Raw genomic sequence first — 15,936 nt, 5'->3', positions numbered from 1 at the left:
TTGTTACTTATATGTTTGAAATAAAGTTTTGGTTGACTGATTGAAGAACCAAAGTTTTACTGTGGTAGATCAGTAGGAATATACCAAATCCAATAGTGGTAGAGGCAAAGGGGTAAAGAACTTACCTTGAAAAATCTGACAGATTTCAGAAACAAGGTGCAGAGGAAAACAAACAAAACCAAATAAATTATATTCACCAAGCATGTAAGCTGCACGCCAGGAGATTATGGAGGTCAGGTCGCTACTTCAGTTTATTCCTCTTAGTCTGTGGTGTAAGTCTGTGTGTTTTTGCGTCATTTCCTGATGATAAATGAATCCCATGACCACAAATGAAATGGGATTTTGTGTAGCTGCTACTCTGGGACTACCATTGCTTATAAAGTGTTGCCTTGAAACCTGATATTTAAAAAAAAAAGAAAAAAACAGTGTCAAATGCAAAGCACTCATTATACCATCACGCCCCTAGCTTCAGGCTTCACAACAGAGAATCCATATGCATGTACAATCAGTGCACATTCTCTGTGCCCAGCAAACACATACATTTAAAGTCATCCTGACCTAATTTTCCACTAACTGAAGTCCCCTTTCTCGAGTTACATTTTATCTGTGTTCACTTGTCTCATTCAGCCTTGTAGTTTCTAGTCTGAAGATCTGGTTCATGCAGCTTCCTGCTGAGATATGTATCTGAACTGTGAAGTGTTGACGTATTGTATATATGATCTAATCTCATACAGTACATCTTCTAACGTTCAGATTAAGATGCTTGGGGCATGCTTTGCAAATTCAAGAATCACTGTATATTCTCTGTGAATGGAGGAATGATATATTAAAAATCACCACATAGTTTAATTTCTGTTCTCTATATCGAAGCATAATGTCGTGTTTTATTTGCATTATGTGAACCCTGAGCTTTGCATTTTTTTGTTTCCCTATACTTCAAAAACCATTAGTTTGACTTTTTTAACTGTCAGTCCCCAGTGTCTAATGAATACATCCTCTGTAGTGATTAATCTTACTTTCTTGCACTCAAAGACATTTTTAAAGTTCCTGAAAACTTCTTGCACCAACTAAAGGGCTGGACTGTGGAGAAGTAGTAACTAACTTGATAAGAGTCTTGTTAGCACGATTTAAACAGGAAAAAGTAAACAAAGAAGTGTTTGCAAATGTTATCATGGTGACCTTTATGTCTCTACATTCTAACTTGGATCCTCTTTTGTTGTTAATGATTAAAAATATTTGGAGGAAGCTTTGGGGGGCAGGCTCTAATTTGCCATATCATAGAGCTGAGTAATAGCGGAGAACTGTAAAGTCAACAGATGTATGAGTAAGGCACACACATTAAGAGAAATGCGCTCCATACATGTCATAAACAGTGAATGACCGCGAGAAAGAAACCGGAAGTACTCCTGGCCGCTAGGGGGGAGTAATGGGCCCGATGTTGACTGGCAGCAAACCCCTCAGAGGTTAAAACATTGCAGGCGCTGTCCTTGTTAGAACATTCAGGGTCATTGGGTTAGGTTTTGAAACAAGAACATTTTAAGGTACGTGAGGCGCTATCCAAATTAAGCTTCATTTAGATTCTTTTGTTCACTTGTATTTTGCACATTAGTTTGCATTTTTACCAGACAGCAGCAGTCTTTGCTGGATCAGGACAAACACTAGTGGCAGCTTTGAGAAATCCAAATAATAAAAAGTATTTTGGTTTGTTTAAAACAATGAAAAACCCTGCTGTGTGACATAATTATTTTATTTTATTTTTTAAATCCTCGTCAGCCTTTTAAGTTTCCTGCTCAGCTTGGACTAATGTACTCAAAGCTAAGCATAACAGGACTCCACCCAGTTTCAGTCCACAGACAGTACTCTCTTTAACCACACCTGTCTATTTGCTTGTTCCCTTTTTGCAAACAGTTACATCTGCCTACAAAAAAAACCCCTACTTTCATCAGCAGTTAAGACACTTAAAGAACTGCCTATATTCAAATAGGTGTACTTAAAGGTACTTGCTACTTGGTAGCCAGGTCTCAGCAAACTAATGCAAAACAAACACTGTGTTTTTGGTGGGCAGAGAGGAAAACATCATCAATGCCACCAATGAAATTTTCACGTCTAGCTTGCAAATAGAAATTTGATAAAATGTGTATGGTTTTATATTGTTAACAGCAAGCACATGCCAAATATATCCCCTGCTCTCTCTCCAAACAAATACAATGTGTCCATGCTCTCATACGACAATCTTTATAAATTCCACTTTATATATTAAGTGTTATTTCAGCTGCTCTTCTCTATGCTAACACGTTCTTACTTTCAGTTCATATTTATCACTAGATTAGCATACCTTTTTGAGTGTCACTGCCACTGCATGAAACAGAAAAATATACTTAAGGGAAAAAAAGACAAAATCATTAAACAGGCATTAAACAAACTGACCCTCTGTGTTTTGAATATCATAAAAAGTCTTCCCTTCACACACGTCTGGTAAAAGAAAGACTTTAGAAGGAGTGTAGAACAAGTCAAAATGTGGGACATTGTCTCCAGATGTGGGACAGGGGGACAAGGAATAAACATGCTAAAGAGGGACATCTGGTCACCTTAACCCTACACTGTACAATTATTTGGTTAAATACTTCAGCTATAAAATTTTATAATCCAACCAATTTGGATATTTATAATGCCAAGTCATAAGCCATATAGCGGGTGGCTGTAGCTCAGGTGGCAGAGCAGGTCAGCCACTAATCAGAAGGCTGCCTCCTGGCTGCATGCCAAATATGGCATTGGGCAAGATATTAACCCCATGTTTGCCTACTGGTGGTGGTCAGAGGGCCAGTGTCCGGCAGCCTCGCCTCTGTCAGTGTGTCAGTGCGCCCCAGGGCAGCTGCTACAATGTAGCTTGCCATTGCCAGTGTGTGAATGTGTGTGTGAATGGGTGAATGACTGAATGTAGTGTAAAGCGCTTTGGGGGTCCTTAGGGACTGAGTAAAAGCGCTATACAAATGCAGGCCATTTACCATATATAGTTTAATATTCACAATTATTGCGCTTTCAACCAGGTGCTTATGCATTATTCTAAATGTTAGGCTATAAAATAATAACACTGAGTGTTATAATAATAAGTACTACGGCCTTTTTAAGCTTTCCTATATAAGACTGCATTCCAACACCTCTTTTTGCGGTCCCACATGAAAATAATGACACGAGATTCAGGTGTTAACCTGAGCATTTATTGTTGTTATTGTCGTGGGGGGTATTTTTGGCGGGTTTTCTGAATGGATGTTGGACAACCCATCCGTTGATTTTTGCATAGGTCTTGCCTGTCAGTGGACAACTGTCCGCTTTGGGTGTGGAAAAAAAAAAATCAGTACATCACAAAAACCATGCAGAAATAGTGAAAGGCACAATCACCATAGATATCAGATACATCAAATTTTATATGTCTATATCTTTCATTTTCATGGAGGGGAGGGAGGGTGTACTAACTGAGATGTAACATGGGGGGGAAACCCCAAGTGTTTTGAAGCTGCCGTCATATTAGGGCACGACGTAAAACATGTGAAACTCCCCAGACATTCAACGCTTTCATTTAAAAGATTATATTGTCGAACAACTCTTCTAATAACTATATGGGAAAATACAAGCATGTTCTATTGTATTTTTATAGTACATTTCTTTTTTTTTAAAATATATAAACTATATGTCTACTGCCTCATTTTGTCACTATCCACATCCCACATCTGCTATAGGCTCAACACAGTGGGTGCCCACTCCCTCCCCTGCAAGTTTTGAATGACCTTGCCTCCTAAAACCACACATTGCAATAATCACACACAACATACCTAAACATGTTTCCTTTTTACATTTCATTGCTGATAAAGGACAGAAAATAAAAGTAAATGAAATTTGCAGCATCAGAGGTATCTGCGGCGATTTGGCATGCACCCATAATCCACCTGTGATCTCTCATCATTAACCTGTTTTTACTGTTTTCCCCTCAAACAAGATGCTTCCTCTGAGGCACAGTGAGAATAGTAAAAGCCCCTTGGAGAGAGTGTGAAAGCCTAAACAGAGATATCTTGATGTGTATGTGTGCAGGCTCATCACCTCAGATACACCCGCTGCACTTGAGAGACTGACAGGATACATTATAGCCACCCTTAAAGCAGAAACATTTGTAATTTAATAAAATTAAGTAATTTGTAGGATTATTGACAGAAAAAAAGGTTTAGCATGTGACTCAAGAACCACACAGGACATCTATTTTCTCGATGTATCTCAGTCTGTCCTTTTAACACTTCAGTACGGTCATAAGACTGGACCCTCAACAGCATTTACACAGCAGCTGGTGCTGTGTCGAGTGGGCCCTCTGGAGGGCAGTGTTTGCCTATGGCACGTCAACTCTGAGCCTATATCTTTTTTTTCTTTTTTAAATGGTGCATCTCAACAAGGTGACACTGAAAATGGAGCAATGACACCACTTGTGGCCCTCCTGGTTTAAAAAGCGAGCACAGAGATGCGGCAGAGACTGGATTCTCATCAGTCCCGTTGGACACGAGTTCTGAGAGGCTATGACATCTAGCAAAGCATTATAAATTGTTCTGTAATATTTACAAGAAGAAAAAGATGACAGATATTTGTGTCTTTTTCGTAGGATTCAACGGATCGGGACACCTCGCACACAGTCCGGGTCAAAATGAAAAGAAGAAAAAAAAATGATCACAAAAGGAAAAAACAAAACAAAACAAGCACACGGCACACCGCTAAAACTTTTTGACTCACAAAATGTATGACAGTGCAAACGTACATCCATTTCTCAAATAATTTACAAACATCAGTATACACTTCAGCACCATTGTTTACTATTGTTGTTGAATACATATCAGTAAGCTAGATTTTTAAGTGGACACTGTTAGAGCTGCATGTGCTAATATGAAATATGAGAACCATGAAGGAGATATCAGCAATGCGCTGCGCGTCCATGAGGAAGATGATATTTGTTGAAAGTGTTGAATCTGGGGTGAAGATGCTTGTGTTAGGCTTTAAAAAAAAAAAAAGTCCCGTGAAGACAGTGCTTTTATCCATAAAAGGGACAGACGTAAAAATGCTCTCTGTGTTGGTGTTCACATGGATAACATAAGATCACAGCACACACTGTGTAAAAGAATGACTGATGTGTGTGCTGGGCACATTGCTTTAGTTTACAGAGGACACAAATAATGATAATCGTGCTGTTTTATGATCTGCGGGGGGAGAAACGATTATAATGTGTTGACTTTAAAAAGCCCAAATGTCTACTTTCTGTTTATCTGGCAGGGAACAGTTTAGATTTTCTCTCCGGTTGGAATCATGCAAACAGAAACAGTCCAATAAAATTACTGTTTACGAGACAAAGTAAGCAGAAAAACAAATGACAAAACAAAATAATGAGTTACCACCGATACCGCTCTGCACTTACTATGACCTGCCATACCCTGTAACCCAAAGGCTAGCCTTGGATATTTCCACTGCATTTATAATCCTCACCTTTAATGACTATAGAAGTGCCAACGACAACTATTTGAATATGCAAAAGCAGCAGCTGTACTCTAAAAGCTCTCCAATAAAATGTGATGTTACATTTTAAGGACTCAGGCTGCTCAGAGGGTTACGTTACACTTTCCTGTGAACCTTTCTCGTTAAACCACCTCAGTCTTCATTCAGTTATGTTCCAATTCATCATGTCTTTTTGCTTTACTCTTTAATCTGTTTTGCTCTCGCCATCATCAACTTGCTGTTATCCTTCACAAAGTAAGAAGAGAGAAAATCTCACAACATTTGGTTTCCTCTGATGAAATCGGTTGCTTCATGTTTCCTGGGCTTTGTCGTGTACTTTGCTCATTAGCGCACCAAATTGGAGAGAAACAAATGTCTAGTGAATTTCCTCTCCCCCTCGTCACACACGGTATATCCTTCCACCTCTTCTGAACTATTAAAAAAAAATCATATTTTGATTGAATTCTTTTATCTCTTTAACATAAAGCTTTGAAGACATGATGACTTGTTTTTGGTGTTATAAAGACAAAATCTGTCTTGCATTGTTTCCACTGGAAAAGTCAGAAAACTGTTATTCCAGCCAGAGAAAAATAAACTTCAATTTGAATTTATTGTCTCCAAAATAATTAAATACATTTAACGGAGGTGTATTAGCTGAATTAATCTCTCTAAAATAAAATGCACTGCGGAGGAATGAACTTGGGGAGGCAAGATTGGACAGAAACTTTATAGAAATCAAGTTTTTCGTGCTTTTCAAGCATTATTATTACTACGAATAGCTTCTTTTAAGATTTTAAAGACTTTTTTTGTGGTTTGGATACTGCGTCGGACAATAAGTAGTAAAAAGGTCAACAATATCTACTCAGAGGGTTCGGTTTCATAACACCAGAATGGGAATTGAGCTACCAGGTGAGGTCAGATTATGTCTAAACAACAAAACACTACTGTTATCTTAAGTGCAACAGAAATTAAAAATGCTGTGGTTGACTGCGTTTATTCATGTGTGACTACTAATGCCCTCAGAGTAAACAATGCCCCATGTGCGCTGGGGAGTTTAGTGGCAGAAGTTACGCTTGCTGGGCTGGTGAAGGAAGGTGTTTCTGCTGTGGGCTGTGTGGCGAGGGATCTGCTCCCTGGTGCGGTTTTGGCGTTGGATGCGGTTGCGCCCCAGATGGCGGCGTTCCACTCGGGCTTTGCTACGCTGGACCCTGGCCACTTGGGTGACCTTGACCAGAGCACCGGCCTGGGCAGCTGCTCCACGGCTCACCCTGGTGGGCATAGTGCCGTGAGTGGCGGGGACCGAAGCTGGTTCAGCCGCTCTGATGGAAAAGAGAGAAAAGATAACATAGTTATGCTGATGCTGGGGAAAAAAGTGGATAAAGGGCAGGTATATTTTTAGCCAATCGCTCTCACCTCACGCTGCCCCCCAGGCTAACCATGCTTTCCTCTGCCACTGCAGACAGGTTGCTGTTGGACACCATGGACAGGTTGCTCGGGGAGACGTACACAGACATGCTGGGGTGCTCTATGAGCAAGTCTTCCATCGGGCTGGCCTCTGCAGTGGCTCCCTCTGCAGTGAAACAGGGGGGAGGGGTGACAAACCAGCTCTCATCCATGCAGCCTCTCTCTGAGCCTGCCCTACTGCTACACCCACTGCCCCCACACTCACTCCCAGAGCCTGGGGACATTGACGGCGTGGAGGAGGGCGTGGACAGTCTGACCCGTCTTGGCAGGGTTACGGGTGTAGTAGCACCCATGTCTGATGGGCTGGGGCTGGGACAGGACACAGGGTCTACTAATGCTACTGCACCTTGTGGCCGGCCTTTATGTGTCCTACGACGCTTGTGAGGGGGGTGGGGGACAGGGGCCGGGCATTCAGTCCTTGTACGTGCGTCTTGACGATTTGACAAGTTATTCTCTGGGAATGATTGTGCGATCAGTGGGATTCCTGACTCATCATCAACCTGCATCATGCAGTCAGACTCTTCTGAGCACATGGCAGCGATGAGATGGTTCAGATGAGAGGGGGGTCAGGGTGGGGGAAGATGTTGCACAAGTTATGCAAATGTGGCAGATTTTTCAAAAAGCCATGCAGGTCAAAGAAGGGATCACATACGCACGCACACACATACCAGTGTGAGGAATGTAAGGGTATTTAAAAAAATTGGAGGAAAGGAAGAGGGGGGAGGAGGGGTAAGGAAACATAAAAGAGTCACATCATTAGTTGTGTTGACCCTCTAAAGCTGTGATTATGTCATTGACATAATTTCTGCCTTGACTCTGCTGAGAGGTACTTTTATGTTATGTTGTTTGCTTGGCTTCTTCTGAGCAGGCATTAAAGCACATTCTCATACTTTAAAATAGTCTTTGTCATGATCAAGATCATAAACAAAGTGGAAGGAGATGCATGTTCACAGGTAGCTATGTGTTTCCGCCATTTGACGGACAACACAACCTTTGGCATGGCAGCCATATGGATGAGCGGCAGTGTAGCTGAGCCACGCCCTTATCATAATACTTCACCCCATCTCATCATCCCACTGTTGTTATCACTACACTTCATATATTAGTCAGTATCATAAACATGCACAGCAGCACACAAAGCATAATTTGACTATTTCCTCACTTTTGATGTAGCTTTTAAAATAACCATCCCTTCAACACAAGCCCAGCACAATGCTCTCTCTGACTCACCAGGCAGATTGACAATCATCCATCCCTCCTCGTCGGCCTCAGTCACACATGGGTTGGGTCCCTTCAGCTCAGCTACCACCTCTTCCACCTCCCCAAACAGCAGGTTGCTAAGACGCTGAAACATTGTCAAGTGTTGACGACTCTGGTGCTTTTGTTGTGGTGCACAAAGAAAAAGCTGTAGCTGCCTTTTTGAATTTCTTGTCGGTTGCTATTTTACGCTGTTCTTTGATTATTTTTTTCCCCAACTTGAAGCCTCTTGCTGGACCTTGTTTTGACAAACAGGTGTGGACAGGCTTCTGTAGTGCAAATATAAGGTTTCACTTGGTTTGGAGCAAAGGCCTGAGGGAGAGGGAGAGAGGAAAAAGGGGATAATTAGTTGCAATGAAAAGATGAAACATACATTAGATAAAGAGAGTAAGAAACAAAAGAGGTCAGGATTATTTAAAAATGCAATGCAGTCATTGTTTTTAGCGTGAACTCAAACCTTAGTGGCATTAAAAGTGTTGCTCTTTTTAAAAAAATTACTATTATTATTTTGAACATTAACGTGTTAATTAGAAGAGGTGGGAATCTTATAATGAGTTTATAAAACAACAGGGCTTTTTTGAAAAAACAAACAAACTTCAACACCACTCACTTTAAACACTTTATATCTTAATACTTCTGAAAGGTCACAGAAAACTGAAAAAAAATGTTTTGACCACTTGGGGGCTGCACATCAACACTGTGCCTGTCATTCATTTGGCATCTTACTTCTGGCTGCTGTGTTTTTGGTTGCCATGCACCCCTGAGGGAATATTTGGCCTTAGCAGCTAAACATCTCCTCATATTTCCAAGATAGTTGCTAATTTTGCCTGCCTGTCCAGGTAAATGTGTTAATGAATGCGTTTTTTTTTAACAGTTACTGCAGTAATAGTAGATGAAACTAAACAAAAGGACAAATACTTGAAAGATGCTGAAATATTTTTTAGAGCTGAGAACGATCGAATAATAATTACAGGTTTGTTACTACAAGCAATCTCGTGCAGTGATTTCCAAAATGTGGGTCGGGCCCCCCTAGTGGACTGTGAAGGTACTGCGAAGTTACATAAGAAACAGGAGTTAATGAGTTAATCAGCAAGCCAGTGTGTAATAACTACACTGCCCTCCCCTATTAGGTCAAGAAAACCAATCAACTCTCAGTTTCTAGACAGATGGGCAGAGCACAGAAGAAGAAGAAGAAGAAGAAGAAGATTTTGGTATTCATCTAATACCAAGTAAATATAGGGCCAGTATTACTGATATCAGTATCAATACTGATACTTTTAACCTATAAAGGCAGCTTATGTAGGGGAGAGCAGTGTGTCATGGTTTGTGAGTTGAATCAACATTCATTTGCATTTCTGTGCAAATTTGAATGAAGACTTTTCATTGTAATTTATTGTGGTTGTGATTAATTATTAGCTAATAAAACAAAACACACCTTTCGGCTTTTCGTGTATTTAGAAATTATTAATTTTGAAATAATTCATTATTTAACACAATTAAGAAGGCAACATAGTGAAACAAAGTATCTGTCCAGTGTTGGTATCCACCTCTAGAAAAAGGTAGGCAAAACTAAAAAAGGTATATTTACAAAGAGCCACACTCTTACAAAACCAAGTAATGTGTGTGCACACATGTGAAAGATGCAAAGAAAACCAGAAACATTGTGACAGCAGGTGCTGAGGCCAAAGGACGAGGATGTGAACTACACGTGAACACACTGGTGTAATGTTAACCTGAAGTTTAGCTTATGTGACAACGCTCTGCATGTTCGAAGGTTGAGTTTTATTTAAACTGAGTATATAGGGCAAAGAGACCCAAGAGATCACAGAGTTCAATACGCTCTGCAACTGTCTGACACAGTTATTTTTGTTTGTGAATTCAAGGTTAGTGTTTATTTACTAAAGGAGAGGTTCGATATCAGGCCATAACCTATTTAAGTAATCATCACATTCAACCACAGTCTTATTTGCCCCAGAAATCTCATTGACTATAATGTAAAGTGTATGAAGCTGAACTTTCTCACTAAATAAATGAGAAGGTTAGTAAAGATAAGGTGAAAGACAAGGATTTATAGAGCAAAGAGTCATGGGAGCAGATATGCATGGATGCATGATGGGTTTCTGTCCTTATTTGGAGAATCACCATGATAACGGAGCAAAAAAGGGAAGACACATCCTAATTGCAGTCATACAGAGCATGCTTGTGGGATTGCTGATGTCAGGTGCTTGAAGTGATACGATAAGATATGAGATAAATCAAGTGAAGCAGTAACTGGTGCAAAAAGAAAAAAAGCTAAACCTTATAAGCCTTTTCTTTAAATGATGAAAGCTATTTAACTTGTTATATATATAATTAAGTTACTGTCATACACTCATTCTCTTTTAAATTTATTCAGTTAAGTTATTGTCTTGTGTTGTGTTGTCTTATTTGTGTTGTGTTTTGTTGTGCATAGTGCCGATGCAGGACAGTTTCCAATGTTGTTGTACTATTGTACTAGGTATGACTGTGCAATGACAATAAAGACTTATCTTTCTTATCTCTTATCTCTTAATTAAAAAAAGATCTGGGTTGCATGACCTGTTTTTTAGATCTTGTGAGAAAAAAAACATTCAGTCACTAAACAATGACTATGAAATGTTTTTGAGGAACTGTCTTTCAGCTGATGCGGTGCAGTGCATACCTCAGCACAAAGATTAATGCATTCCTTGACTAATAAAGCATTAAGTCATGGGACTATGACAAGTAAATTCTGATAAACAATGTTTTTCAGGCCTCAGTGCTGCTTTGCATAAGGTGGAGAGGAGATCCGCACAATAAACACCCAACATGGACTCGTAAGAAGCACTTCCCTGACCATTTTGTTAGCTTGCCAACTGAGAGCTACTGATTGGCCTTATAGGTACTGACACTGCCAAAAGGGCCCAAAGAAACAATGATAGCTAATGACCAGATGATGTATGTTTTGTGGAAACCTTGTCAAATCCACCCATTAACACAATGACAAAGATTCATGATGCTGACTGTTTTGTAAAAAAGCAGAAAGATATGCGTTATCTGAAAGTTAAAAGCAATAAAAGTGACTCTCACTCATTACATTTTCCCTTTCTTTTTCTTTATTATCACTGCTTGTAGCTGAGCATATGTACAGTACAGTAGGAAATAGAGCTGATTGAATATTTCTTGTGAGGTAAATAATATTTTCATAACACATTTTGTTTTTTCTATTTTAGGATACCTTATCTGGCCAGGGACAGCAGGTGACATTTGGCCCTCTAGGGTAACTGTAGCCCATTTATAGTTTATATGATCACTGATGCTGTTAGATAATAAGGAGACCTTACAGGTCAAAAGGAACAATATATATATATATATATATATATATATATATATATATATATATATATATATATATATATATATATATATATATATATATATATATATATATATATATATATTTATTTATTTATTTATTTATTTATTTATTGGCATGAATAATGCAGAAGAAAGCCTTCTTACATGTTGAACAAGAAGTTTTGTGGATTTGTTAAAATGTGGCAGTAACACAACAGTATATATTTAATATGTTCCGGATGTATAGGCAGCTCTATTGATTGAGGTTTTTTATTTTATTTATTTCATAAGAGGAGTGGGCGGGGCTCCCGAGAAGTAAAAACAAGCTGCGTCTGACGTCACGCCACTGACACTGACGGAGAGGCTCCAGCCTATTTTGCGACCGGAGGAAAAAAGAAAATCGGTCAGAATAACAAACAGGGGAAAAATATCAAGATTTTCTGATCGCGTGTTTGCAGTCGACATGGTTTTCGTGTTTGATCTGCATTTTGCAACACGGTACCGAAAAACCATCCGTGTGAGAGCGGCTGCTGTTGTCGACGGCTGTCGTCTGGACTTGAAACGCTTATGAAAAAAATATGCAGCGGTGTTTACGTTTCCAACACAAAGAATAGGCTCTTCATGTAAAATAAAACATCGACCTCGATGCCAGAGCATCGACGAGCCCAGAGAAGACGCGACTTTCTGCGCAGGGTATCCAGGTTAAACATGAATTATCCGTATAAGCTCTGGCTACAGCTGAGGGGTCAAAGCAATGACAGTTGTGGCTCAGCAACACTGCACGAAAGACAGGAGAAAAGAGGCTCCTGAATACACAGCGAGTCGGTTATTTGACAGAGCAGCTCAGGTTAGGCCTGGTGTATTTTTAGTGGAAATCAAAACCTAAAAAGGTCGACCTGCAACAAATACATCAACATCCGCCATCGACTCCACACCAGCATTTGGTGCAGTTTGCAAAACAACGACTGCTGGCGTCCTATAGGATTAATCTATATGCAGGCTGGTGTCATTTCTGCAGATGCAGGACGTCGAATCGACCCAACTAAGGCTGTTTATTTGGGCCTATAACATACTGCTTCCCCATCTATTCATGTCCTATTAACAGGTCATTTCATAGTATAAGAAAAAACACACACTCAAAGGCAGGCCAAGACAAAGGGATGCAATTCAATAATAAGAATCTCTATGATTCACGACAGCTGATATGTAATGGGTATTTTTTTATGAATAACCTTAAAAGGAAAGCAGCAGGTTCAATTGCAAAGATGTAGGTTAGTCTGATGCCTCTTTATAAGCACAGTTAGACACAAAACACACCGAGCGTTTAATCTGGAAAAAGAAATAGAGATAAAAAAATACAGAAAATGAAATAGCTTACCTGCCCTTGCAGTGTTATTCAAGTTGTAAACGAGATCTCACACACAGTAGAAACGACAACTCTTAAAGCATAGCTTTAGATAGCCTTTATGTGAGGTAGTTAGAACACCATTATATAAAAATAAAAGGCTTTCTTCTTAGAAGAAGGGCTTCGTGTAAAAATGTTTACACGGACGTTTTCAGATCATAACATCTGCAGCTTTCCCCTCCTTTCCTCTAGTTTTTACGCTGCAGATTTTCCTGTTTATTGCTGCCTCCAGCTGATCCTCGGATCAGAATGTAGAGCGTACAAAACAGCTGATTGTGAGATCACTCAGAGCCACGCCTATCACCCCGCCCACGCCAAAGAAAGCGGCCAATCAGAATATTACACCCGATGCAAGCCGGTCTACTTGGTGACAGGGTGGGGGCTGGGCAAGATGAGCCGTAAACCTGCACCCAGATGGAAAGGGTGACTTCACTGGGAATCTGAACTCTAATCAGCTTCCACGAACAGCATCCGTGGTTTTTGAAAGCTTGGCTGGGGGGAGGTAAACTGACTCTGGGTCTGTTTTCACACGTCTTTAATATAGGACTAGGAAAAAGTAGGATGTAGAAATGAAAGTATTTAAACTATCAAGAGAATGAGAAAGAGGAATCTGATGCAACAAACCGGTTATGTCACCATCTGAATGGAATTTGAACCACAGACACAACATGTTTGCAATAACTTTGTGTGATCCAGTTTTAGTGAGGCCTTTGCAGTTAATTTTTAACATATTAGGGGCCCAAATGTGATATGAGGTGAAATCCTATAAACAAGATATTTAAAATATGAAACAGTATCATTTCCGGTGTAGTTTTTACTTCTACTCATATGCTGGATGCTGGACAACACTGACAACAGCAATCTCATTTGCATGTTTTTCCCAGAGGGTGACTTATTTACTAAAACCTCAAATATGCAAATCATTTAATAGCCGCAGTTTACATCATGTTAATTTTTTCTTTTCAGGTGGTGCTGGTGGTTTTACTTTACATTTCAATAGTAAATAAACCTCATTCTCTTCCCCTTCACCTTTTTTTTTTTTTTCATTCCACTGGTGGGGACGACTTTTGCTTTTCAGCCTATATCGGCCAATCATATTTGCTATTTTGAATGCAGCTTTTGTGTAACCAATGGGATTTTTAGATGTTTGAAATACCCCTTGTGGTCACTTTTGTACCCAGCAGTTTGTAAAGCAATGAGATTATCCACTGCTCTTTGTGTTAGCACATTGTGACTGTTGCCATTACTGTGTGTGTTTTATACATGTGTGTTTCTTTAGGTGTTGTGTTTTTTATAAAATACATATTGTATAATGATTAATAGAAATGGTTCTTGTTCGCAACACGCATGTTTATGTCTCCATGGGTGTGTACCTGCATGCTTCGCAGTCACCATTCAGGGTGAAACATACTTCTGTTCTTCTAGCTGAAACTCAGCCAAACACATAATGACTTATTTAAATTTTATAACATGGATGCAATAAATTTGGGAATTATTCAGTAGCAGCTGGTCCTCTTTAAATAAGTGGATAACTGTATGTATTCACACCTTATCAGATGCAACTTGCTAGTACTGGATTGGAGCTCCTTTTGCCCCCAGAGCTGCTTTAATAGTTCATGGCACTGATCCAACAAGGTGCTAAAGGTTCCACACAGTCCATATTAAAATGATACCATGCTGCAGATTTGTCAGCTGTACATCCAAGATCAATCTTCGGTTCCACCACATCCCAAAGGTCGTCTATTTGATTGAGGTTCTGCGACTGTGCAGACCACCTGAATACATCAAACTCATTGCCATGTTCAAAAGACTACTTTGAGTTCATCTGAGCTTTGTGACATGGTGTGTTAACAAAATGATGGGTGTGCTGTAGTCATAAAGTGTTAGGCCTGGTTAGCAAGAATAGTCAGGTAGGCTATGGCATTTAAACAAGGCTTCACTGGTGCTAAGGGAACTAAAGTGTGCCAAGAAAATATCCCCACACAATTAAACTACCAGCAGCAGCCCAAACCGTTGATAAAAAACAGGACAGATTCAAGCTTTCATGTTGTTTACAACAAATCCAACAGACTAGTGTCTGATTTTCCACAGCAGAAATCGAGACTCAGACCAGCCAACGTAGGTGAGGCCACGCAGTCTGCTGCTATATCTGATTCAAGGTTTGCTGTTTTGTGCAGCTGCTTTTCTGCTTACCTTAGATAAATATGTGGTTATTATTTGAGTTACTAGCTCAAAGCAGTCTCGCCATTCTCCTCTGACCTCTAACATCAATAAGGTATTTTCACCCAGAGAACTGCTGCTCACTGGATATTTTCCTTTTTTTGGGCCATTCTCTGTAAAACTCCAGAGATAGCTGACACTGACACTTGCTTTCAATTTCTGATGCTTAGTTTGAACTTCAGGAGCTCTTCTAGACCAAAATGTAGATATGCACTGAGCTGCTGCTATGTGATCGCTGACTAGATATTTGCACTAAAAAGCTGGCGAACAGGCATACCGGCAGCTGAGTGTGAGAGTTTTTAATTGTAAATCTGTTGGTGTATTTCTTAAGAATAGATTATAATAAACGTGTTATTAAAGGCCTATGCTTATGTTTTTAAGTTAAGAAGCTTTTACACAATGACAAGAGCATGATCTTGAAATTTCTCCATAGTTGATTTAGCTGGAAATGCTGTCTTATATTTTGAAGCATCTTTGACTGGATGTCTCAAATGCAAACAAACAAATGTGCCACACCTCTCATGTTTCACACACATTCTTTGAGAGCTAGTTTTTTCTGCTTTAGACATTTGGTATGTAATTGCTGCCTGGTCACAGACAATGAGTTCAGCACGAGCTTTCTAACGTCAGGTTGATAAGGTATCGGCCTATATGGTTACCAGGTGCTTGGCAACTCTTGAAGACACAGACTCATTCACCCTGCAGTGATGATG

The 15,936-nt window shown here is 39.7% G+C and overlaps 1 protein-coding gene across 3 annotated transcripts; it reads right to left on the bottom strand.

Moving 5' to 3' along the window:
* Nucleotides 1–3,204: 3,204 nt before the first annotated feature.
* On the bottom strand, nt 3,205–13,239 carry tp53inp2b (tumor protein p53 inducible nuclear protein 2b). 3 transcript variants are annotated; one of them, XM_086277661.1, is made up of 4 exons: nt 12,977–13,239; nt 8,218–8,556; nt 6,937–7,510; nt 3,205–6,842 (listed from the first exon to the last, which is right to left on the bottom strand). In XM_086277661.1, the coding sequence occupies exons 2-4, from the start codon at nt 8,339–8,341 to the stop codon at nt 6,578–6,580; spliced, it is 963 nt and encodes a 320-aa protein (XP_086133787.1). In that variant the 5' UTR covers nt 8,342–8,556; nt 12,977–13,239; the 3' UTR covers nt 3,205–6,577. The 3 variants fall into 3 exon arrangements, with proteins under 3 accessions (XP_086133787.1, XP_086133788.1, XP_086133789.1); XM_086277662.1 differs by having other exon boundaries at nt 6,937–7,507; XM_086277663.1 differs by having other exon boundaries at nt 6,937–7,093.
* Between the last annotated feature and the right edge of the window lie 2,697 nt (nt 13,240–15,936).

This window comes from Aulonocara sp. 'chitande type north' Nkhata Bay, linkage group LG20 (assembly GCF_057382095.1).
Source record: "Aulonocara sp. 'chitande type north' Nkhata Bay isolate Kocher_YH1m ecotype deep benthic linkage group LG20, A_spYH_male_GT1.1, whole genome shotgun sequence".
NCBI classification, from domain to species: Eukaryota; Metazoa; Chordata; class Actinopteri; order Cichliformes; family Cichlidae; genus Aulonocara; species Aulonocara sp. 'chitande type north' Nkhata Bay.
Note: the sequence above shows the minus strand (reverse complement) of the source record. Positions and strands in the feature narration are given on the sequence as shown.